This window comes from Ciona intestinalis, chromosome 9 (assembly GCF_000224145.3).
Source record: "Ciona intestinalis chromosome 9, KH, whole genome shotgun sequence".
NCBI classification, from domain to species: Eukaryota; Metazoa; Chordata; class Ascidiacea; order Phlebobranchia; family Cionidae; genus Ciona; species Ciona intestinalis.
The window spans coordinates 3,990,415-4,015,252 of record NC_020174.2 but is presented as its reverse complement, the minus strand read 5'-3'; the positions used below and the strand labels follow the sequence as shown (position 1 = coordinate 4,015,252).

At 34.6% G+C, this 24,838-nt stretch overlaps 4 protein-coding genes across 4 annotated transcripts; 3 read left to right on the top strand and 1 right to left on the bottom strand.

The window, feature by feature from the left end:
* Nucleotides 1-493: 493 nt before the first annotated feature.
* Nucleotides 494-6,131, top strand: LOC100175226 (probable glutamate--tRNA ligase, mitochondrial). Its single transcript, XM_002127158.5, has 11 exons — nucleotides 494-1,187; nucleotides 1,444-1,681; nucleotides 1,925-2,032; nucleotides 2,265-2,447; nucleotides 2,656-2,851; nucleotides 3,559-3,726; nucleotides 3,941-4,168; nucleotides 4,626-4,747; nucleotides 5,100-5,235; nucleotides 5,886-5,983; nucleotides 6,043-6,131. Exons 1-11 carry the CDS (start codon nucleotides 1,073-1,075, stop codon nucleotides 6,065-6,067), a joined length of 1,617 nt encoding a protein of 538 aa, XP_002127194.1. The 5' UTR covers nucleotides 494-1,072; the 3' UTR covers nucleotides 6,068-6,131.
* LOC101242030 (glutamate receptor ionotropic, NMDA 2A-like) lies at nucleotides 6,131-15,859 on the top strand. Its single transcript, XM_009861487.3, has 21 exons — nucleotides 6,131-6,297; nucleotides 6,618-6,795; nucleotides 7,126-7,302; nucleotides 7,708-7,810; nucleotides 8,053-8,207; nucleotides 8,459-8,577; nucleotides 8,894-9,045; nucleotides 9,222-9,354; nucleotides 9,649-9,751; nucleotides 10,179-10,271; nucleotides 10,655-10,761; nucleotides 10,950-11,063; nucleotides 11,530-11,686; nucleotides 12,084-12,270; nucleotides 12,748-12,877; nucleotides 13,062-13,185; nucleotides 13,564-13,724; nucleotides 14,203-14,384; nucleotides 14,644-14,748; nucleotides 14,804-14,943; nucleotides 15,009-15,859. Exons 1-21 carry the CDS (start codon nucleotides 6,173-6,175, stop codon nucleotides 15,705-15,707), a joined length of 3,444 nt encoding a protein of 1,147 aa, XP_009859789.2. The 5' UTR covers nucleotides 6,131-6,172; the 3' UTR covers nucleotides 15,708-15,859.
* LOC100180690 (RAB6-interacting golgin-like) lies at nucleotides 15,747-19,115 on the bottom strand. The gene is made up of 6 exons (XM_002127576.5): nucleotides 18,467-19,115; nucleotides 18,024-18,241; nucleotides 17,524-17,625; nucleotides 17,032-17,172; nucleotides 16,660-16,786; nucleotides 15,747-16,362 (listed from the first exon to the last, which is right to left on the bottom strand). Exons 1-6 carry the CDS (start codon nucleotides 18,617-18,619, stop codon nucleotides 16,030-16,032), a joined length of 1,074 nt encoding a protein of 357 aa, XP_002127612.1. The 5' UTR covers nucleotides 18,620-19,115; the 3' UTR covers nucleotides 15,747-16,029.
* Nucleotides 19,116-20,119: 1,004 nt separating this feature from the next.
* LOC100178325 (gamma-aminobutyric acid receptor subunit rho-2) lies at nucleotides 20,120-24,475 on the top strand. Its single transcript, XM_002127625.3, has 12 exons — nucleotides 20,120-20,309; nucleotides 20,374-20,444; nucleotides 21,169-21,291; nucleotides 21,572-21,639; nucleotides 21,698-21,821; nucleotides 22,039-22,141; nucleotides 22,205-22,287; nucleotides 22,578-22,742; nucleotides 23,059-23,214; nucleotides 23,637-23,698; nucleotides 23,755-23,877; nucleotides 23,950-24,475. Exons 1-12 carry the CDS (start codon nucleotides 20,290-20,292, stop codon nucleotides 24,124-24,126), a joined length of 1,275 nt encoding a protein of 424 aa, XP_002127661.1. The 5' UTR covers nucleotides 20,120-20,289; the 3' UTR covers nucleotides 24,127-24,475.
* The last annotated feature ends 363 nt before the right edge of the window (nucleotides 24,476-24,838 follow it).

Sequence of the window (24,838 nt, the reverse complement as noted above, 5' to 3'; positions counted from 1 at the left end):
TTTTAAAATTTGCACTTAAACGAAATGTTTTTGCCTTCCATCGTTCCGTAATGTGATTTTAGACATGTGCTTAACGTTTCAGTTATTTTTGGCGGAAGTAATTGACTTCATCGTAATGGAAATACCATTATCGCTATATAAATTAATTTGTAAAACAATTTTTGTCACCAATTTTTGATAGAAAGGTATTTGAAAATACAAACTTGAGCGAGTGATTTGCTCATAGATATCGTGTGCGCTTAAAATCCAAGATGGATGCGCCCGTGTTTTCACGCAGACCAAACACCTGACGCAATGGCCGCTGTCTGCATATCGGATATTTTATTCGCAATGCGGAACACATGTATACTTAAATAGGGCGTTAAGCTCTGTAACTGTAATTCTTTCGTGACCCAATTATTGGGGCTAAGCAAATATTACATGTACATACGATTATACGAACGTACCATAGTTAACTTATTCTAACATCAATTCTTCACACTGTTAACAGGCTCATACCATACGTGTAGCAAACTCTTTACAACAATACGAACGCATTTAAACCTGGAAACACCTTAAACTTTATTTTCATGGCTTCAATTTCTGGAGTCAACCAGTCTGTGGAAGCATCTGCTGGGGACCAAGTTAAGCAGTTCAAAGAATTTCTTTCTTCATACAACAAACTGACAGAAGGATGCTTTGCGGACTGTGTAAATGACTTCACGTCACGAAAAGTGTCATCGAAAGAGCTGGACTGTTCATTACATTGCTTGCAGAAATATCTAAAAACAACTGCTAGAATTTCATTGCGTTTTCAAGACCATTTGCAACAAAATAACACTTTTGCAGCTCAAAATCCTGCAAATTGATCGTTATTTATTTTATAGTGTTAATTGTTGACAAATTTGTAACACCTGCAATTAGAATTTTTGGCACTTGGTGCCTGTGTCACTCTACCAGTATATATGATCAACATGTTACCGATTAAAAAATTTCCATCCAAGTACATATAACCATATACTCACTGTTTGCAAACATTTTTCACAATTAAAATTTTTAAAGGACCACAAATTAGGTCTCGTCTTACCCTGATATGTTAACTTATAGCATCACAAAGAGATTATGTCTCAGCTCCGGCATTTCATCTCGCCATTTAAGAAGATTAATTCATAAAGAAGTTAGAGTTAGGTTTGCGCCATCACCTACAGGTATGGTTTCACTTCTTGTTCTTGGCAAACTATTGGCTGATTGCATATATAATGCAACTGCAGAAAAACCATATTTTACTAATGTCAGTGCTATCTTAAATGCACGTCAATCGAGAAAAAACATAACATGACTTGTTTTGTATTACAATTATTTGCCACAGAAACACACAGCTAAATGACCCCGAAAATAAAAATCTTTGTAGTAAAATTTTTCATATATGTTTTCTCACTTAAATTTGTTTCTGTATTTTTTCAGGCTTTCTTCATATTGGGGGTCTTCGAACAGCGTTATACAACTACCTTTTTGCTCGAGCCAACAATGGAAAATTCATCGTTAGAATTGAAGACACAGATCAGACGAGGGTCGTCGATGGAGCAACATCCAGTATTCTATCCACGCTAGAATGGGCAGGATTACATCCGCAGGAGAGTCCGGAAAAAGGAGGAGAGTTTGGTCCCTACATCCAGAGTGAAAGAATCAAAAGTTATCAAGCGTAAGTTTGCTTTTTACATTAAATGGCGATGTATGTTTTTTTATGTTTCAAAGATATAGTGAAGCTATTGTTACTGTTGTATATATAAAGACAGAACATTTTGGCAATAAATTTTGTAAGTAAAATTCTACCTTACACTGCATTTTATTAACTAATATTGCTCCTAATAATTTTTATAAATTTGCTGTGTCAAACCATGCCATAGGCCTATCAAATAAATTCAAATTTGAAATTGTCCGTCAGGATAGCAAACAAGCTAGTAGACAGTGGAGCTGCTTATCGGTGTTTTTGTTCTCAAAGAAGGTTGGCAATTTTGAAAAAAGATCAAATCAAAAGAAAAGAAACTGGAAGGTGGTTTCTAGTTTTGGTGTCTGAATGAATGAATGTAACTTACTTTATTTTCGCGTGGCCGGATAACCACAGTCGTTAAACAGGAGTGTTCTGTTTCATACACCTCGTGCCGGCTTACGAGTTACCGAGTATGTTACTTTGTGGGTTTTTATTTTAGGGTTTTTTTAGAGACAGGCACGCTAATCACCTGTGCTACGGTGCCGAACTGTGTTTTTAATTCATTATTGTTCAGATACGACAACAGATGCCGAGAATTAACGGATGCAGAAATTAATTCAAATCTTGATCAAAAAGTTCCCTATGTCATCAGACTTCGCTTGAAAGATGAATTTCACCAAATTGAGGATGCATTGTTTGGGAAAGTCAGTCATAATGCACATTTTGAGGGGGATCCAGTTATTTTAAAGTCAGATGGGTAGGTGGAATTAATTGTGTCAACCTGTAACTTTTAGTTTTTTTTTAATAAAAATGTGCCAATTAGATTTTAAACGCAAAAATGTTACTTACCTTTTTACCAATAAAATTTTGTAGAAGCAAAAATATCACTCAACGTTTTACTGATAAGATTTTTAAAGAGGTAAAAACGCTACTCAACTGGTCATTTTCACAAGCGAATTTACCAGGTTTCCCACCTACCATCTTGCTAATGTAGTAGATGATCATATGATGCAGATATCTCATGTGATACGGGGAAAGGAATGGCTGACATCTACCACAAAGCATGTTCAAATATACGAAGCGCTCGGCTGGGAAGTTCCCACCTTTATGCATCTTCCTTTACTCATCAATAAAGATGGCTCAAAACTGTCAAAACGACAAGTAAGTTTAATAGTTTATATTGTTTGTATGTATGAATGTAAGTGTAACTTACTTTATCCTCGCGTGGCCCAAAAACAACAGTCGTTATACAAGTGTACTGTTTCATACACCCCATGCCAGCTTACAGTTACCAAGTATGTTACTTTGTGAGTTATATTTTTGGGGTATTTTTTAATGTTTTTTTTTCTATTCTATGAGAGTGAGGTTCCGCGGCGTGGCACACCATGGGCCCTATGATTTAAACATGGTTTAAGTTTGATTTCTATCATATTATAGTAAAACACTGATTTACCAATATTCTGTTCAAAGATAATTGGTAGTTAGGGTTCAAATGGCTACCAAAGTGTCATTACGTATGTACCTCAGTCTGGGTGTATGTGTCTTTTCTCGTTTGTGTCCTTGAGCACTTAATGGCCATTTCTTTAACCCAGTGGTCTATTATGGGTTATTTAAATTGTCAGCCATACATTAAAAAAATAGATCTAGTAAAAGAAAACCACCCACAAAGTTACATACATGGTGACTCAAATCGGAGCCGAAAAGTGAAACAGAACACCATGTTATAACAAATTCGATAGCCCCGCCAGTGAGGGTGAATAAAGATAAATTTATTTATTTATTCAAAGTATAGAATTGCTTGTTGCACCCCTGCATTACAGAGTAAAATATTAAAAATACAGTTCATTTTATATTTCCATTTTCTCCAGGGTGATGTTTACGTGGAAGAATCAAGAGCAAAGGGGTATTCCCCATGTGCGTTACTGAACTTCATGGCTTACTACGGTTCAGGGTTTCCAAATATTAACTTTCCTGTGTGTGCATCAAACCACTATGAACTGCTGAATATTTTGGAACAATCATTTAACCCTTACAGAGTAGGTTTCGTTATATTAGGACTGTAATAAATAGATTTTTCCGAAAATCTTTAAAGACTTTTGAAAATAAATGCGTAGTTTATTTACATTGGCTGTAATTGTGCACAAAATAGTTTCCTTTATACGAGTACTGTACATCCATGGATTGTTTTATTACAGTGGTTCTTTACCTAAGTAATAATTGTATGGACAGTTGTTTGTTCTTTCGTTGCAGCTTGTTCTTTCTGATGCTATTGTCGACTTTTCGAAGCTTGACGACTTCAGTACATTGCTCACAAAACATAAGTTTGAATCTAGTGATAAAAAAGTGATGCAGGGCGTCAGGAAAGAGCTGTACCAACTCTTAGAGCAGAAATTCGAAAAAGAACTGATTTTTAACCAAGAAGAATTCACTGCAACAGAAATTGATAAATATTTAAATGGAATTCTGTGCAGTAGAAAGGTAAATGTATTTTTATTGCACTGAAATATTATTTTTCTCTGTACAGGTATATGAGGTATTATATTAAATTGGATATGACCAGCTACTTAAATAGGCCAACTCTGGCCAAAAGGCCCAAAATACCTAGAAACACATTAAGATTCATTATTCATTATGTTTACATATTGTGTTTATTCCCTATATTTTTTTTATATAACAGACAATGGTTAATATTAATACCTAAAAAAAATTAATAAATTATATTATTTAACTTTATCAATTTAAATGCAAACTAAATAAATATTTCACAAAAGAAACTGCAAAAAATGATTGAATTCAAAAATGTACAGTTCGGAGCATTTTGATTAAATGATGAAAGGTGATACAGTTGCATTCTTCTGTTTAAATATTTCGTTCAAGATTTCTTGTACAATGTTTTTAGATCCATATCTACATTACAGTGATATTGTGTTCCCAGGGTCACATTGTAAAGCTGAATGATCTAATTAAAGAAGAATATGATTATCTTTGGTGTCGTCCACAACCACTAATAAGCGAGGAAGATACAATGTTTCATGAATTTCTGTATGACTTTATTAGGTATGGCACTGGAACACTTTTAATGGCATTAACTTCAGAATTTTCTTTATTGTGAAGCTCTTCTACAAATCATTTTGGCCTATTTATCCTACAGAAAATTGTTTTAACTATAACATTATTTATTCTAATAAAGACAAATTGAAAAAAAAGCTTGAAAAATAAATCTACAAAAAAAAGGTTTTTGATTTATCTAACCATGGCAAAACAACAATAGGCATATCTATGGTATTTGTTTTATTTGTCTCTTCAATTACGATAGCAAAAATTTAGAAATATTCTAGACAAAAAGAGAGGATATAGCAACAAAACAACATTTGTTTATACAATATGGTTTAATTCATGTACTTTCCAGGTTCTTAAACACTGTAACATGGGAACCATTGGATGTTGAAACTATTGCTTCTTATTTAAACAATCATGGGAGGGAAAAGGGCTTGCACTACCCTAAAGTTATGAAGTTTCTACGCAAATTACTGTCTGGAAGAGAGGTATAGTATGTTGGTGGAAAATATAATTTTTGTTCAATATTTTTTACTATCAGTTTTAATACGTGATTTGTTGTAAGATAACAGTTTTTAAATCTTAGGTAGGAAACCAAGCAGTATTTATAAAAACAAAGATAATTAATGATAGGTTCCATTATATGCCTATCTTCTAAAAAAGCCATAGTGGGCTTTCTGCCATATGAACATGTTTACACCTTTAATTAATCTATCATAACGCAGTTAACATATTTATTTGTCTGTGCAGACTTTTTACATATAGTTATTGTATTTAATTCAAAGGCATGCATGCCTACCCATGTTAGGCGCATCTAAAATTAATGAAAAGAACTGTTTGTGTAACACTTAAAGGATAAATACAGTGTGGCATATATTCGAAAGCTTGAAATCTGTTGTTGTGGCAGAAAATCAATTCCAATAAATTAAGCGTCAATTTGATTGATTCAAGAGGCTTAGGTTGTGACTGTGTAATCTCACTTCAATTGAAATGCTGATTAATTCACGCCACCTTGGTCCCTGGGGTAAACAATAGGTTACACGTTGCAACTCTTAATCACTGTCACGCCGTTTTACTGTTAAAACCTTTGGGACATTGTGACAAGGGTGTCAAGTTTTTGAATTGTTCATTATTGCAGCAAGGGCCAAAGATAGTGGACTTGCTGCTGATGCTGAACAAGAGAGAATCACTGCTGAGGTTGGATATAGCACTTTCTAACATAGAACGAGAGATAGAGTAAGAAATGTGCATATTAATGATGGATTTTTCTCTAATCTTAATACATTTTATTTTAGGGTCGAATATTTAAGAAAAAAATAATCCGTTGCTCCTACTTTTCTTTGCTGCCATTTTATGTCTTTACAAAAAATAAAAAAAAAACATACTTCATGCGTTTTCTGTGCATATGCTGCTAAATAGGAAAGGATGAAAGGTATTCTAGTTTTAGCTCTGTTCATGTGCTACCTTGGTTTAGTATTAGGAAAAATGAGATTGGAGAACTGTGCATGCAACTCTACTAGCTTGAAGCAACAATTTCTAATCTACCCAAGGTAAATATAGATCTTGTATTGGAAATAATACTCTATACTTAAACTATGTGTGTTTATAGCTTTGCTTTCTATACATTAGGCAATGTAGCCTGTAGGGCTGGGTTTTTGAGACCTGACCATTCAAAACAAGTGGATTCAGATAACTAAACAAATAAAAATTATAGGATTCAGGTTTCTCAAATAGTGTTCTGGTAAATTTCTGTATGTATCCAGTTTTAAGGAAAAAAATGTTCCAGGTAAAAGTATTCATGTACTAATGTAAAATGAAGTAAATATAAATTCCAAAACTGTACAAATGCCTTTTACTATGGCTATTTCAGAATTGGTGCCATTGTATCCACTGCCAAGCAGAAAGCAGTTTTCGAACACTACTTATCAATGTTCAACCACAATGAGCGTGCAATGAACACTTATAATCAAAATACTTGGATGATGAAAAACCTCAACCCATTCAAACTTGATCTTTCAATTGTTGTTGTTAACGAAACAGATCCTTCGGTATAGTTACTTTTTTTTAAACATAAATTACCTTGCATTTACAGTTATATGTGCAAGTGATGTTTACTGCATATATCATGCCTGCAACAGCCACACTTTTTAATTGAGATTCTTTACACTTTTTTATTCATAGCTTGTTTTAACAACTGTTGATTTGCTTTTTTTCGTTATTTAAATAACATAATCTTCACTATCACTTTCGAAGAGATAAAAAACAATTATGTTATTTTAATATAAAACATTACATACCTGCCTTTTGCCATTGTGTTTTTTTACTGTCCATATGAATAGTTTCATATTTACACTGTAGTATCTACCATTTTTTACAAGGAGCTGCTTCAAACCATCTGTGAGGAAATTGTGTCACAATGTGTTCTCTATATTATGTGGATTCCGAACACATTTGCTGATCCATTAATGTCATGGTTGCTACCAACACTATCTAGAAAAGTAAAACTTCTCACCTTCACTACTGACCATTTGAAACTAACTCCATCTTTCTTACCAGTAAGCATTTGGGGTATTTATTTTATTTGGCATTGGTTTTATATATTTTGAGTGTACCGGTCTTGCCTTTATCTAATGAGATTTGCATTTTTGTGTTTTTTTAAGCATTTAGAGTCTTTTAACAACTGTCATTTTATCATTACTTTTCTTTTTTACCTTTTTTCTTTGATCTTCTAGCTTTCTTTTAAGTATGTTATATTGTGATAATTGCTAACACAAATAAAACATGTGATTAAATATGTATTTATTGCATGTAATTTGCTTTATCCTCAAAACAAGAGTCATTATAAAAGGTGTTCTGTTTCATACACCGCATGCCACCTTACGAATTACCACATATGTTACCGGACAATGTATTGTACAATTTTCAGTATTTTTGTGGTGCTAATTTATATTGTTGGTTAGACAAAGAAGAGATACCTCTACCAATTTACTCCATCAGTTGATGATACAACAAACACAATGTTATCAATGGTTGGAAAATATGACTGGAAACAAGTGACTCTGTGTATGTATTTGCTTGTATATATATATATTATTTTTTTTTATATAAATTAGTAACACATGCTTCTGCAACAAACTGTCATTCTGTATTTTTATTGACACTTTTATATTTTAATTCCTAAAAAATTAAACAGATTCCCAAACGTTGAGGTGGTTTAATACCCAAGCATATAGAGTGTAACATAGTTGTTAAAAAGAGGGTTTTTAAATTCTGCATCAAGTTGTTATAACCTCACATTCTTACAGTGGTAACTGAAGCACCAGGATATGATACTTTTCTGACTTCCTGGAACAGCAAGAAAGATCAGATAAATTGTAAAACTGATATTATTGGCCCTATGGATGTGTGGACAACACCCAATGACAAAATAATTCAACTTCTTGATGGAATTCAATCTATGGTAAAATGGTAGAAAGAATTTACAAGAAAATGTGTAACTTTGTGACAAATCTCTGCTTTACGACACAGTAGAGCTTACATACTGATTGTAACTTGCTTTATCCTCTCATGTTATAACTCCTAAAATTCTTCCACAATGTGAGGATAAATAAGTGACTTTAACTTATTCTATGCTACCCACCTATAAAAATATAAGCAATTAAATCACTCACAATTTTTATTCGTTAAAACCCAATTTTTTTTTAAATTTAGATTGTGGTGGTGTATGCCTCACTGGATGAGCTGGGGATTTTGTTTCAAAATTTAGGAAAAACAAACAAAAAAACAGTTTCAAGATCATGGCTGGTGCATGAAATTGGGTTGATGAAAAGGTAATAACTAATTATATTTAAACATGAGGTTTTAATCTGTGTATTTTGAAATTTGTCATAGGTTTCGCATTGGCAGTTTTACATTATTTATCGGTAAGAATCATTGGTGCTCATTCCGAAAAAAATGTGTAACAGTATTGCCTAGTGTAAAAACTATGGCAGCCTATTTTAAAACATACGTGTTTTTAATCACTATATCCTATCTCTTGAATTATTTATATAATGTCATCTTTTAAAACTATTCAAATAACTATTATCTGTTTCAGTAGGCTTAATACAGTTTTTTTCTAGTTTCTAAAATTCATTGTCTTTTTAGATTATATAACGAAGAACAGAAATTGGCATATTCACTCCAATCACACCCTGATGCTACGTTTGTAACCGAACTACCTGATTACTTTCCAAAACCTTTATCAATCCTTGTGCACTTCCCTACCAGCAACAGGGGAACCCAAAGCATATTACAGGGTATTTACTTCTTAAATTAGTTTTTATTTTGCCGTGTTTTAACAACTGTTGTTTTGTCGCTATATCCTGTCTTTTCGTTTAATATATTTCTGAATCTTTGTTACCATAATCGTAAGACAAATACAGTTTATTATAATACTATTTATTTTTGGATAAGTTTGGTATTTATTTTTCAGCTATCCTACCAATAACAAAGGCCTTAGCTGAAAAAGAGCTTCAGAAAAACTTTGGGGCCTTCCATTATTACATGAAGAATAATTTATGGAAGCATCCATACTTCATTAACCAGGTTGCTCAGGGAATATCTAGGTATGTCTGTATGGAAAATACTGTAATTGCTCCAGCTACTATGTAATACTGATTCCTGAATTTTACAGGTATTCACCCAAATCACCTGAATTTTACAGGTGTTCTTCCAACACATGATTGCACCAGTTAAGGTCTGGTGCTACGAAAATGTGCACCTGTTAAGCATATTATGTAACCATGTAAAAAATACAATAGAAACAAAATGATTGCCCTTTTTTTTTAGTTTGACCAACTTTTTTTACCTATACCTATATTTTACAACGTATTCCAAAATAAAAATTTCACACTTTTCAGCTATCTCAAAGTAGGAGATCCACCCAAGTTTAATGAGAATGGCTACTTATTCGATCCAAGTTTTACTTTGCTTTCCACAAACTCAGACAATATGCTCATTGAGGTACATAGTTTAATTTTCTTTGTCATCCCAAAAGAGACATAGTAACTTGAAACAGTATATTAAATATTTTTTAATAGTTTTAATTTAAACATTGGTGTTAGTATGGAATAACACAATAAGATATAACTGCACGCTTGGCTTTGAATCATAAAACATTGCGAAACGATAACTTTCGCAACTACAATAGATGTGTCAGGAGCAAGTACACATAAAGTTAATAATCTTTCAATGGCTCATCTGGTAGAAAGTATAATGTGTTTCCAATGTTTTGTCTACCATTCTGCAAGACTTTATCAGATAATGAGATGAAATACGGAAATACACTACATTTTTCATACCAAATGATCCGTTAAAAGAATATTTACATTACTATTTACACCTGGCAGCAAAAGTAGAAAAATATGAATTTTTTGTCTTTAATTTACAGAGTCCACCTTCATTGATAGCTGCTATCAAACTAAACAACGTAACTTTATGGCGTCAACTACATACTGACCCCTCATTTGCATACTTAAGCAAGGTTAGTTGCCATTTTACATAAATTTAATTTATCTAAAATATGTTGAACGGCGCAAAGTGGTAAGCGGGCCTTCCTCTAACCCAAAGGGTTCAAGGCTTGTTGCTGCTATCATTGTGGGCGTATGTGTCCTTGGGCAAGACATTAACAACAATTGCTTCAACCCAGTGGTCACAAATGTTCTGTCCAAATTATCAGCTATACATAAAAAACAACAAAAATCTCAAAAACGAATACCCACCCACAAAGTAACATACATAACATTTTTTTTCTATTATACCTAATGTTTTAAACATTTTTCAATATTTTTTGTGTTATTGTATTTAAAACAGTAAATTAATTTTTTGTTAATATAAGTTACTAAATTTGACCTCTATATCTCCTAGGACCGCCACATCAGAGTTGTAACATTGGGTGAAGCTTCCATAGTTACTGTGGATAATTCTAGCTCAATTTGCTCTTCTATATCTGTTCAGTGTTATGTTACTGATATGTAAGATTTATTTTGAGCTTCTTTTATTTTTTGTATCCTATTCACACTGTTGACATTTTTCCAACTTGACAAACGAGAAAATACTGTATTTTTAAACAAAGAATTATCGTAAATTATGTAAAATTTAATACCCTAATGTATATTATGATAATGAACATCAACAAAAGATAAAAAAAATTTTTTTTTAGAGAGACCAAACACACATTTGATGCTGGAGACCACAATGATAGCAGTTTCATGAATGTTTGGAAACCAAGTTGTTGTAAAGGTTTTTGCATAGATTTGCTGCAACAGCTTAAAAAGTAAACAATGTGATAGTTTGTTCCAGTAATTTACCCTAAAATATATAAATTACAAATCTGGAACAGTTAATATATCCTATATGGTAGGGCAATTACATACACACATGTGTTCTGTTTTATTCACTCTTACTTTCTTTTGAATTATGTGTGACATTGATTTTTTGTTTTTGAACAACCCATTAGTGACATTTAGTATATCGCCCAATCACACACATCCAGAATGAATGTAACTTGCTTTATCCTTATGTGGCTAAAAATTAGCCGTCAGGTTTCCTTCCCAAGGACACATTTGCCCACAGTGGTAGCAGAGCCTTGAACCCATAACCTCTAGGTTACAGACTGGAGCGCTAACCAACTGTGCCACGGAACCAAAGTAACTGTAATAGCATCGAACTCAATATTTTCTATTAACTCTATGCCCTAACCACTAAGCCATATTCTCTTCAACTGAAAAAATATATTACAGAGAAATCGGCTTCACATACAACATATTTGTGGTCCGTCATGGCCGCCATGGTAAGTTCACCAAAGATGGTGAATGGGAAGGGGCAGTGGGTGACGTGGTGAATGGTAAAGCTGATGTGGCTGTCGGTTCCATCACTATTAACAAGCAGAGAGAATATGTAAGTTGTAAATATGTTTTTAGCTGCAAGCGTGTTTTAACAATCGTTGTTTTGTTGCTATATCCTGTCTTTTCAATTAAAATATTTTAAAACGTTCGCCACCGCAATCGAAGACACAAATAAAGTTATTATTTTTACATCGTTATTAGGCTTTTTTGTTGAATAAATGAGTGTAAGTTGTTTATCCTTGCATGCTGGGGTAATGACAGTCATTATAACATGGGTGTTTATATACGCTCACTGCTGCATGTTTTGTGCTAATTAATAACAATAAATTTGCCAATAAAAAATGTCTTTTTATAGAGCTTAATGTACAAAAAATTTCAAGATAACTTTATTAAAGCTTTAATTCAAATTTTAAAAACTTTAATTCTAACCTTTATATTTACTTCTTCAGGTTGTAGATTTCTCTGTACCCTTCATGGAAACTGGCATCGGTATTATGGTGAATAAATTTAATGGCACCGTTCCCCCATTTGCATTCCTAGGTCCATATGATTGCTTATCATGGGCGTGTATGCTTGTAGTTGCTATGCTTGCATCTTCTATAGCAGTGCTTACGTTTGAATACTTCAGCCCATCAGGTGAGAAATTAAACTGGCTTTGTCCGGCACTTTGGCATAGTGGTTAGCGTGCCTGCCTGTAGCTCAAAGGTAATGGGTTCAAGGTTCGTCTCTGCTACCATTGTGGGCGTATGTGTTCTTGAGCAAGACACTTCACGACAATTGCTCCAACCCAGTGGTCATTCATTCATAAAAAGTAGAAATGTGGATTTAACATAGTGACTCTTGTACCAAAATAGTTGCTGCTTGTTTCCTAATATTTTATGCCTGGACAAAATAAGTTACATATATCATGATATTGCGTTTTAATATAAAGACAGGATAGCACACATGCCACATTAATCAATGAGGTTTACCACGTTTGACAACTATATGTGTAATTGCGTTTTAACAATGTCATTTCAGATAAAAAAGGTAAAAAACAACAAAAAGATGATGCCTATGCCAGTAACTATTTAACTCTTAGTCTTCACACACTGAAATATTACTCTTACACAGGTTACAATGGAGATATAACAATCAACAAAAATGCATCTCGCTTTACACTTGGTAAATCTATATGGTTGCATTATGGAATCATGGTGAACAACTCTGTCCCCATTGAAAACCCCCACTCTCCTTCATCAAGGTAAATGAATGAATGAATAAATGTAACTTGCTTTATCTTCGAGTGACCGTAAACGACAGTCGTTATAACACGGGTGCTGTGTTTCATACACCTCGTTCCAGCTTACGAGTTACCAAGTATGTTATTTGTGGGTGATTATTTTTTGTGTATTTTTATATTTTTTTTACATGTTATTTTTTACAAGGTACATGGTGTCAGTGTGGGCATTCTTCTGTGTGATATTCCTAGCAATGTACACGGCCAACCTCGCAGCTTTCATGATACAAGAAGAAAGTGAAGATGTGATCACAGGACTTACAGATAAAAGGGCAAGTTATATATTGAATTTTTCTTTTATACCTTTTCAATTTAAGTTAATAGGTATCAAAATATGGGAAAAATCAGTATATCACAGCCTGCTGCTGTGGCCATTGGTTAGTGTACTTAACTGTCAGGCAATACAGGTTTGAGGCTTGAGGCTGCTACATTATTGGTGTATGTGTTCTTGGGCAAGACTCTTAACAGCAGTTGCTTCAACTCAGTGGTCTCTTTATGGATTGAACAAATTGTTAGACATACAATTAAAAATCAAAAATATCTAATGATTACAAGTGCAGTAAAAGCATTCAGTGTAACAAATAAACCATTATAAAAATTATACACCTGGAAAATTGTGTTCAGTTAAATATCAACACAATATTTTACAGTTCACCAACCCAACTGCTACAAACCCACCATTCAGATTTGGAACGGTTCCAAATGGATCCACTGAGCTAAATATGCGCACATACTATCCATTATACCACAGATATATGGAAGGGTATAACATGGAAAGTTTAAATGATGCAGTGGAAGCACTTAAAACAAGGTATATGTTTTGGGTGTTTGGATAATGTATATGATTTAATGAATGCTGCGGTTTTTATGCTCAGAATGGCTAGAAATCGAAGGCTGTTATAACACTGGTGTTCTGTTTCATACACAATATGCCAGCTTACAGGTTACCACATATGTAACTTTGTCGGTGATTATTAAAAGGGTAGCAGCGGCGAGCCTTGAACTCATTACACCTTGGTCAAGACATGCACGCTAATCAACTGTGCCACGCCGCTGAAATATATGACAGGTTACCTAAAGGTTGTGGGTTACTGGAAGAATAATTGGGGTGTTCAGTTTTGGTGAATAATTAAATCTCTGAAGAATATTCAACCACTAAGTTACATATTATTCGTAGTCGGGTACATGGTGTGTGAAACAATACCCATGTTTTAACGACTGTCGTTGCCCCGTCATCCAAGGAAAAATAAGTTACATTTGTTCATAAATCTATGACATTGTGTTTGCAGAAAACTGGATGCTTTCTTGTACGACTATGCTGTGTTAAAGTATGCAGCGGGTAAAGATAAGGATTGTGAGATGAATGTAATTCGAAAACCCTCGTTCACATCAGGTTATGGTGTCGTGTTCACAAAACATTCACCTTGGAAAGAAAAGTTCGATATCGTTCTTTTAAACTTGATGCAAAACGGTGAGAAATTGACATGTTCTAAGCTTGGAGTAACAGGGACAATTGTAAATGTAATAAATCTCTGTTAGAAAGATTTTTTTGGATTTAACACATTATAACGTACATGTAATACAGTTGTAGTTGTAAAGTTTTTTACCTAAACATAAAAAAGGCTACATATACCCTTAACTACATTTGTAGTAGTGAACAAATTTTAGTAATTGGATGTACTATGTATTCATAACTCAGTAGCAGATTTAATCTTAAACCTAAATTCCAGGTTACATTGAAAGAATATCAAACGTCTGGCTTACTGGCTTGTGTGGGCTTCCAACTAAGTCAAGAGACTTCACCAGCTCTAGGCTTGATATTTCAAATATGGCCGGTGCTCAAATTACTTAATTTTTTCTTGATTTTTTTTACTATTTCTAAAATGACAGGTTTGTTTATTATGCTTGGAGGTGCCCTGGCTCTTTCAATTCTAGTTTTTTTATTCGAACATATTTTCTCGCGTTATGTAAGAAGACACCTTATGAACTGCTCACCAAATTGTTTTTTCTTCATTCGGACAATCAGCAGAGTAAGTAAAATGTAGTATCTTGTCTACTGTTTTTGCCACTGTGGTTTAGCGCGTGTACTTTGCAGGGCATCTACAACTGCTTGGTGGGTGAAGATTTTAAGAAAATGAAGGCAAGAAGAATAGCAGTCAAGTGTAGTCAGCCTGTTATTTGGCAAGATGGCCGAATCAGTACACACTCGCTGCTTCCTCGTATTTTCGAGTGTGAGAATTCTACAGAGCTGGTAATCACATCCACTATACCAAGATCCACCACTTGCTCCCATACTAGTCCTGTTCACCACAATAGACAGAAACGACCCAAAGAAATAGTTTCAGAAACAGAAAAGGAGATTTTGAAAAAAAAAGTTAAACCAGGAACTCTATTAGCTGCTCCTACCTCTTCCAAAAAAGTCAGTTATCGTAAAAAGACAAAACCGATAGTTACCAGCCTTGCAATTCCAACAGAACATTCTAATTATCCAATCTACAATAATACCGAAGCTTTTCGTGAGCGCCATAAACCAAGCCATGTATACGACCAGATTCAATGCAACAGGACAACCCCAACTTGCTCACGAAATTCTGATGTTTGTTCATGCTCCCAAAATCTACGAAGCAATTCAGCATGCAGTCGACACAATAACAAAAAACTGAAATCTAAAACTCCTTCTCCCTGCAGACGTTTACTTACAATCCCGCTCTCTCGGTCATTTGGTTCTCTACGTGACAGTCTTAACAGCAAACCAGTTTGTTCTCGTATGAGAAGCATGGATAAACTGAATTAGTCACCTGTGACCAGCACAAAAACTCTGTGACTATGATTGTACATTGTAACATAATAAATCTTATTTCCCATTTTAGCATGCGGAGTACAAAAGATAAGTGCAGTCTGCTTTAAAATAGTAGCTGAATATAAAATACATACATTGTACATGCTTAAAAATGAATACCATGCCCTAAAACTATACGTGCAATACAAATAAGCTTACATCTAAAAATCGAATGGAAATATATAGACTATTGCAGTTTCTGCAAGAAAGGCACCATTGTTAATAAAATCTGCCAAGTTTAGGAAAAAATTGTGGCAAAAATCGCAATATCCTTCTATCAGTTGTTTTCAGGCACCACTACAGGTGTAGTATTAGCTCCATGTAAGGTTTCATTTGAAATTTCATTCTCTACAGTTTCGTTAGTTACACTTGTGTTTTCTTCTTTAATTTCCGCAATTTTTGCTTTTTCCTCCATTTCCATTTTTTCCTTTCCCTCTTTTTCAATTTTTTCTCTTTGTTCTTTTTTAATTTTTTCCCTTTCTTCCTTTTCCTTTCTTTCCCTCTCTTCCTTTTCTTTTTTTTCTTCTTTTTCCTTCCGCTCTTGCTCTCTTAGCTCAAGTTCCTCCTCCTCCAGATTTAGCTTCAGCATCAATTCTTCCAATTTCTTTGCCTAAAAAAACAAAGGTTTAACAATAAGAATACCACGGGCATCAAAGTTGGGGTGGCAAGGTAGGCAGGTCTATCCTTTCTGCACTAGATTGTTTAGTAAACATTACTATAAGATAAGGTATAAGGTAGATTTTTTTCATAAAATATACGTGTAACTAACCATGCCTCCCCGTCATTTTCAAAAGTTAGGGGCCTGTGCATAGTAAAAATACCAAAATGGATAATTAATGGGGGGGGTGATTAGTTGTTACAACAAAACAACAATAATCCAACAACTATAAAATACGCTATTTTTTACCTTTCTCTCCTCATTAGCTTGTATAATGTTAAACAAATGTTCGGTTAAATCTTCTTTCCGGGTTGTTTTTTCATGGAGATCCATTTTGGAAGCAATATACTCTTTCTCTGCCTGCTGAAACCTCCTCCTTTAACAAAAGTAAGTATACCAGTTACAAATATATATTTATATAATTATATATATGGTTATTATATTTCTATTTTGACATCCCAAAATAGAACACTTCTACTTTGTAAAGATTTTAGGTTTAAAGTCAATTTTAACCCTCTATGGAACATTGTAACATTTATAAACATAATCCACAGTCAACAGAAGACCATTAAAACTACAAATAACTGAAATAAGATAACAAAATGGTGTCAAAGTACTTACTGAGCTTGGCTGAACTCCCAACAAGCTTCATCAATTTGATCACGAAGAATAGAGACATCCACGTTTAATAATTGATCTAGTTTGGTGAGTTCTGTTTGTATTTTTACCAGTTTGCTAGATTCAGCAATTGCCCGCTTTTTCCTATAAATAAAGTTTATCATAGATAGACTGCAGTTTAATAAAAGCTAGGGTTGGGGGAATTAGGGAATAGTTTTTTGTTTATAACAGACTTTGTTAGCTCAAATGATAGCTATCTTTAGTTAACAGTGGTTATAGGCGTTGAACTTTTGAAATTGCAGGAGAGACAGGGATAGTTAGACTCGCATTCGTATGATACAAATCTAATTAAATGGAGTAACTTGTAATGTTTACTGAAAAATGCAGTGCAGAAAATTACAGACTTGGCCTGTCATCTTATATTGTATAAAAATGGAATATTATAACTTTGTCGTCCGTTTTATGAATTCCAAAATAATCTTTAAAACAACATACCTTTCAGCAATTTCTTTTGTTAGCATTGCTTTTTTCCTTCTATTCATTTCTTCCATTTGCTTTTGTCGCTGTTGCGCGTCTTCAAGTTTTAGTTTTTCTTTTCTAAATAATGCAGAACAATTTCAATCAAAAAATTTGTAAATAATAGGTTAATACAAAATTTCTAAAACGTTGTATACATTGATGCCTGACACTCATACCAATACAGATTGGCTAAAGTGTTCTTGGGCAAGATAATTAACGGACATTGTTCCAATCCAGTGGTTACTAATAGGTTTTCTAAATAAAAGTTTGATATCTAAAAAATGAACATAAAAAAAAACATCATAACAACATCATAAAAAGCCATCTAGGTGTTGGGGTAATGGGCACAACCTAAATTAATTTCTAGGTCCTCTAACAAGCCCCTTACCCATATGGAACAGAACAATTAAAATTTTCACCAAAAGTACACAAACTCTTCACAGTCTTTGCAGAACATAAAATGTTTTTTAACTTACTTTTTCCCAATTTCATCATCTAACACTATACCATTGTCTTTCTGTGTTGGTTTTTCCATGTTTTGCTCCATTTCTTTTATATCTGGAATCGTTTCTTCTGGTTTAGGCTCAGGTTTTTTCTCGGTTTTAGCAGCAGTTGGTTTCGACAGTAAAGCAGCAGATGATACTTGTTGTTGTTTATTTTTGTTTGGAGTGGATTTTCTTACAGCAGATTTCTCCTGCAATAAATTTGTATGAAAAACGTAGCAGCAATGGGTTTTGAACCCGTAACCACTAGGTTATTAACTTATTATAGGCAGGCATGCAGCCATTATGCCATAGTTTTCTGTTATTATTTTTTTTTTCTGTTAACTTAATGCACCAAACTTATACACTAGTTTTACCTAGTTTCATAATAGAATAAGATTTAATCAGCATATTACAAACCAGTCATATTAACTTACCAAGTTGTTTGGTCTCTGTTTTGCTTTATTGTTGTTACCTTGCATGGTTCGTTTTGCAATTGGTTTCACAATTTTTGGTCTTTCCTTCACCACACCATCCCCGTTTTGCAGGCGGTGTAGGTCTTCGTCCGTAAATCCAACCCAATCTGACATGACAGAATCCTCAAAGCTAACTTCAACAGTAAACTTTGTAATGCACTATCTATTTTATACAACTATATCAGGCTATATGACTCGCCCGACCGCTTGAGCAACGTCGCCGAAAACCAAATGTATGACGCGCGTACGTCACACGTAGTTGTCGTAGCCGTAGTATTCTCGCGCATGCACGTCGCACATACACCACACACACACAAATTCCGTACGCTGCGATTTTAGCGGCGTTCTAATGAATGAGTTCTATGATTTTCGCGATAACACAATACTGTATTTAAAGATCCACAGATTTATTTGCACTGTAAATTTCTGTTTATATGGGTTAAAGAGGGGAGTTTGGCCGTTTTTAATCGATTAAAACACCAATTATTTCCGGAAATTATAAAACGGTTTAGCAATGGTCACCGTGGGAATAAACGATTCAAATTCGGTGTCCGCATGGCTAGCCTTTCGTAACCGTTCAGTTATGATTAGTATTGATTCAGAAAGTGAATCGTGAGGTGAAAATGAAGTAATAATTGAGTTCGTCGAAGAGAAGAACAACATTCTAAGTTGCGACACGGACGCAGAGACGCACGTCAATGTTGGTCAGTGTTAAAGGCTGTGTTCGGACAGATAAGGTCTCTCCAGGTTAATTAAATTGGCTCAATAAGTGAACATTGAAGCTTACGTTTTGACCAGGAACGCACAGAAAGAAAATGTAGGATTCAAAAGTTAGAATAGAAGTATTTTACGAATTTTGTTTTAAATAATGGGACGACTGTCCGTGATTTCAAAGTCAGAGAGTATATTTATCGACTTTTGTAGTCGGTGATGGTAAACGTATAACCTTAATCCAAATCGAAAGTCTTTAGAATATTTGTTTGTTGTTGAATGATATAGCAGGGTAGGGGAAGATAGGAAACCTTGGCACATAATATCAAAATACTCAACAAATAACAACGGTTTCATAATTCTTTGGGTGTTATTTTTTTGTTTACTAGCAAATATCCCATAATTACCAAAATAGAAACTCTGCTGCAGTTATATAGGTCAGCATGCAGCGTATAGACGTATCACATGCACGCAGCGAGAAAATAAGGATTACGTGTAAGCGAGCGCTGTAATTTAATTATGTGTTCAATTTCCATCAGTATAAAAAACTGCGACTATTTTTTCAAACTTATTCAAGTCAATAAGTAGCGAATCGATAATTCAAATCCACACAGAACAACAAGACGTTTCACTTGCTTGGCGATCAATACACTGCGGGCAGAAAAAATAGCTGGCCCTAAATACCCAAATCAGTCAGATGTAATTCCCCAGTCAAGCAGAAAAATAACATTCTCGCATGCAGCCTTCGAGATCATACCCGTATTCGCACCGGCAGCAGCAAAACAGCCACATGTACTGTTAGCGAGTATTTCTGCCGAATGGCAATAACACTTGTAAATTGAAATTTTAGACTAGTGTTCTTAATTAAACGATTAAATGTAACTTATGTCTTGTATATTTATAGCTTTAGGTATTATTTTCGCCTTCAGGGCCAGATATAATTTACTGAAGGAATAAAGTAATTTAGCGTGTAAGTTTTATACGCACCAGGTAAATTATGCCACTGTCGACGCACACTTCTGATGAGTTGCGAAGTTTGTAAACTTTAATTGAAACATTGTTCAGCTTCTATAATGAAGACAGTTGCGATTTTGTAAGTTGATAGCATTTGTTTCAATTAGATTTATTCCTAAAGTTTAACGTCATATATTTTGCAGCTTTATTTTCTGTTGCATCGCCGTTCTTCTGGTGGAAGGAAGACAAAAAGGCAGAAGAAAGGGTGGAAACGGTAAACTGTCTTTTTTGTAGAATTTTAATCTCGAAGTGAGAATAGGTTTAAGCTCATATATTCTAACTTAATTATGTTTCCGCCAAAATTGCTTTGAAGCTTGAATGGGATCAAATATTGATCGATTTAGATGGTGTATTATCCATAATTACGCACACGCGTTTTATGTATTAATCTTTTAAGCTAAAGTACTGAATGTGCCGCTTGCCGCGTATAGATCAAACATATAATATATGCCAAATAGAGTGTGGAAATATGGGACACCTTTTCTATTTTCTTGTCTCATTTGGTATAATAAAAAACATTCAAAGAATTTAAAACCGTATCCCCACAACTCCCCTAGACTGTTGTTAATTGTTTAAAACACGATGAGGTTATTCAAATCGATAAAAATCTTGTCGTTTAAAATATTTCTAAATTGTCGTCGCTACCGTAATCGAAGAGACAAATAAAAAGTTATTATATTATTATTATACTTTATGTGCTAGAGGCTACCCTATACGAAAAATAAAGACCATTAACGTTTCAAAAATCAACCGGTGTTCGTTTCAACTCGTATTGTCTTTAAAAGTGTTATCGTAATCATTGTCTTTTACAGCATCAATTGGAATAGCCTATACGCCTTTAAAACCTCTAAACGGCAAAAATATATAACTTTACTGATTAAATGACTTTAAACTTTTGTATACTCTCAATAGTTTCTTGATGTCTTTCATATTTAAAGGTAAAAGTCGCGGAGGTATGAAGGTAAAAGTCGACGCACATGGAAACATGCTCACACGCCAAATAGAACTGATGTTTAGGCAACACAACTACGAGTTGAGCTTACGACCCACCGGGAAGGGAGGTGATGTACTTTCCCCCTAACTAAAATACACTATGATCTAACAAACGTATTCGTTCTTTTTACTCCAACCCAGCGGTCACTAATGGGTTGTCTAAATTATCAGCCATACAGAAAAAAAAAACATAATCCCCTATAAAGCTACATACATGTTAACTCGTAAACTGGCACGAGGTGTATGAAACAGAACACCTATATTATAACGACGGTCGTTTCCCGGCTACGCGAGGATAAAGCAAGTTACATTCATTAATTCATTTAATTTTATTCATTGTTTTTTCAGACCGTCCTACACACGTTGAGCTGGCACTTATGATTGAAAGCATAACCGACATATCGGAAAAGAATATGGTTGGTGTTGACACGCCCGTCCCTTTGACTCCAGCACTGACAGTTTGTTTTTGACCAGGACTTGACCTTTACTCTTTGCATGCACGAGACGTGGCAAGACCGCAGGTTGCAATTCGTGGGAGAGAATAGCAACCAAAGCGTGGTACTGCCAAGTCGCCTTATCGATAAGTTGTGGGTGCCAGGTATTAGAGTATTACATAATCCTGTTAAATACCTATATTATCACACGTTGTTTTTTAGCTTTGTCGTATAGATTTACGTATAGTAAAAAAACTTTTCACTCAGTATTGTACAATTTAGAATCGGGTAAAATGGTGTATGTTTTCATTCTCATTTTAATCTCTTTGGTATAGCAAACAAAGGATATTAGTATACATAAATGTATGACTGTATCTTTAGATTTATACATAGTCGGTTCAAAAAGCTCTTTCACTCACAAGACAACCGTGGATAATGTAGTTCTGCGAATTTTTACCGACGGGACGATCCTGTACAGTTTGAAGTACGTAATGACGTTCGTTGGATATTTAGAACTGTCTTTAACGCTCTCAATATTATTTTGTAGAATTACTACAACTGTTGCCTGTCAAATGAGCCTGTACAATTTCCCTCTGGATATGGAAAACTGCACCCTTTCTTTTCAGAGCTGTAAGTGCTATCAATGTAAAAGTTAACGAATATATTTTTAAAGTGTTGACACTCGTTTTTTAGTATACCTTGTTGACTTTTTTCTATTGACGGAAAAGCATGCTCTTTCGCACGGTCGATTTTTTACTCTAGCGGATCGATCGATTTTACACGATGTTTTCGGAGATTGTTTCGTTTTTTGAAACTTTTGTTCTACACGAAGATCACATTTAAGCATCTATATTTCTATATACAAATTTAAGATTTTTCACTGCTATATAAACCCCTTTAATACTTATTTTTCTCGGTAGTGGGTTACAGCAGCAATGAGCTGACTTTACACTGGTCATCTCGCGAAGACAGTCAAAATCTATTTATGGACGAACGGCTCGTAAAGAACATGCCCAAATTTCAACTTTTACACCACCAGTTTCACTCTTGGAACGTCAGCATGCTAGCAATGGACGGGTTTGTACGTAAGTATAAACTGTTTTGAGTAATATTCTCAATGGCTAATACATTCCAATGCTGAGACGATTTAAGGTACAAGTTTTGTGCAAAAGATTTATTACAGATATGGTTTGCTAAACTAATGCACAAAGATACCTGCGTTCGGTTGAAATTCATTCACGACTTTCATATACCGTTGTCAGTTGTTAAACATACGAACATGATATTTGTATATTATGTGCCAAAGGTGTCCCATCTTTCCCCACCCTGTAAAAATGCCGAATTTACAATGCAGGTCATTTTCTCATATGCATATAACGGTTTAACTATTTATTTTCACAGCAATGACCCGCTGTAGTTTGTCAGTCAGCTTCGAGTTGAAACGATACCTCTTATCAGTCTTCTTTCAATCCTATTTCCCAGCAATGGCGATGGTTCTGCTTGCAGGGCTTGGTATGTGGGTCGACCCGAAATCTGTTCCAGCGCGGGTCGCACTTGGTGACTATGAACATTAGCTTACATTTGTTTTTATAAATCTTACGAATAGAGCTCCAAACTAATATCGTTGTTCTGATGTATTCAGTACTGTGGGTAAGATGGGGTGGCGTTAGCACTTGTGTACTATATCGTTTGGTTGTGTTTTTAACAATTAACAGCGCTCTTTCAGTGTAGCGGGGTATGGTTATAATTCGATAAATAATTATTGTTTACTGCTATATGGAACAAGAAAATGGAATTAAAATATACTATGTACTTGAGGGTAAGCGAGATGCAGCAGTAAAGTCGTTTTTATTATCTAATGTCCCAGGCGTCTTATTGATAGAATTAGCTAGAATGTTTATGATAGACCATATAGAACTTTACATTGATTCTTCATTTGATCTATGTGTTAAAGGCTGAATTTTATTGTTTTATAACAGGCGTCACCTCAGTACTCACTATCTCGACTATTATTGCTGGCCTTAAATCTTCCCTGCCAAAGGTATGGTTGTTAAACTGTCTATATACCTTTCATACGCCTCTCAATCTCTTTATCAGGTTTCTTACCTCACGGCCATGGACATTTATTTATGGGCGTGTTTTCTATTCGTGTTTTCAACTGTGTTAGAATACTGTGTTCTCAATTACATGATGACGCAAGCAGGGAGTGAAAAATCTCAGGTAGGCTATATAGAAAGTTTAATCCAATGTATGTTTTGATGCTCGTATTCTTACATCGTTTGACTTTGTTAGGTGGCATCCACCGCCATGTCGCTGCGCTCTTGCTGGTATCGAACAGCTCGGCGCGATCCTTCTTCTCTCGACGGATATTTCCGTGTCGGATACTTAATAACTTTCCTTGTGTTCAACGTAGCGTACTGGAGTTATTATGTCATAGCCACGCAGCACGAACTGGTGTCAACAGAATAATAGCACATGCCCATATACTGCGCCAAACGATATTTCGGCAACTTCACCGCGTTTTCTCTCTCCCTGAATTTTCAATTTGCTGAAGGTTAATTAACGAGCAGTTTATTAAGTTTACTGAAGACGCAAATTGGAGCCGATGGACCACGTAATTCGTAAGCCTCAAGAGACTGCTTGGTTGACATTTTCCAAAGTGATATTTTCTATTGGCAAAGTCATTACAGCTATATTGACCACTCAACTTTACGTTAATCAATTTACTTTTGATGCTCGGTTTTACTGTTTATTCCAGTATACTATAAAGGTTTTAATTGTTTTAAACAGAGCAATAAGAAATCACACGCAAATGCGCTATAGCTTGTCATTTGTTTTTGTGCCTAAAAAAAGGCCGGAGAGTATAACCGTGCTAGACTCCTTTACTGGGGCACGTGTATAGTGGCTGCATAGGTCTATTTTGAGCACGTAAGAAGTCATTCATTTTCTCCGGAAAGATGTTCTTTTTCTCATATCTATCTTTAATATGATTGTTCCTCATAGCTCAATTTCTAATTCTCGCATTTAGACTGAAATGAAACCCTAATGTATTCATGAATTTTCAAACAATTCAACCAAAACCTCGTATTTAGCTAGTAATAACGTTTATTTCCCCGTTCGATCAAAGAAGATAAGTTCATAAAATAACTTGATCTAACTATGCTGCATAGTCCGGATTCCG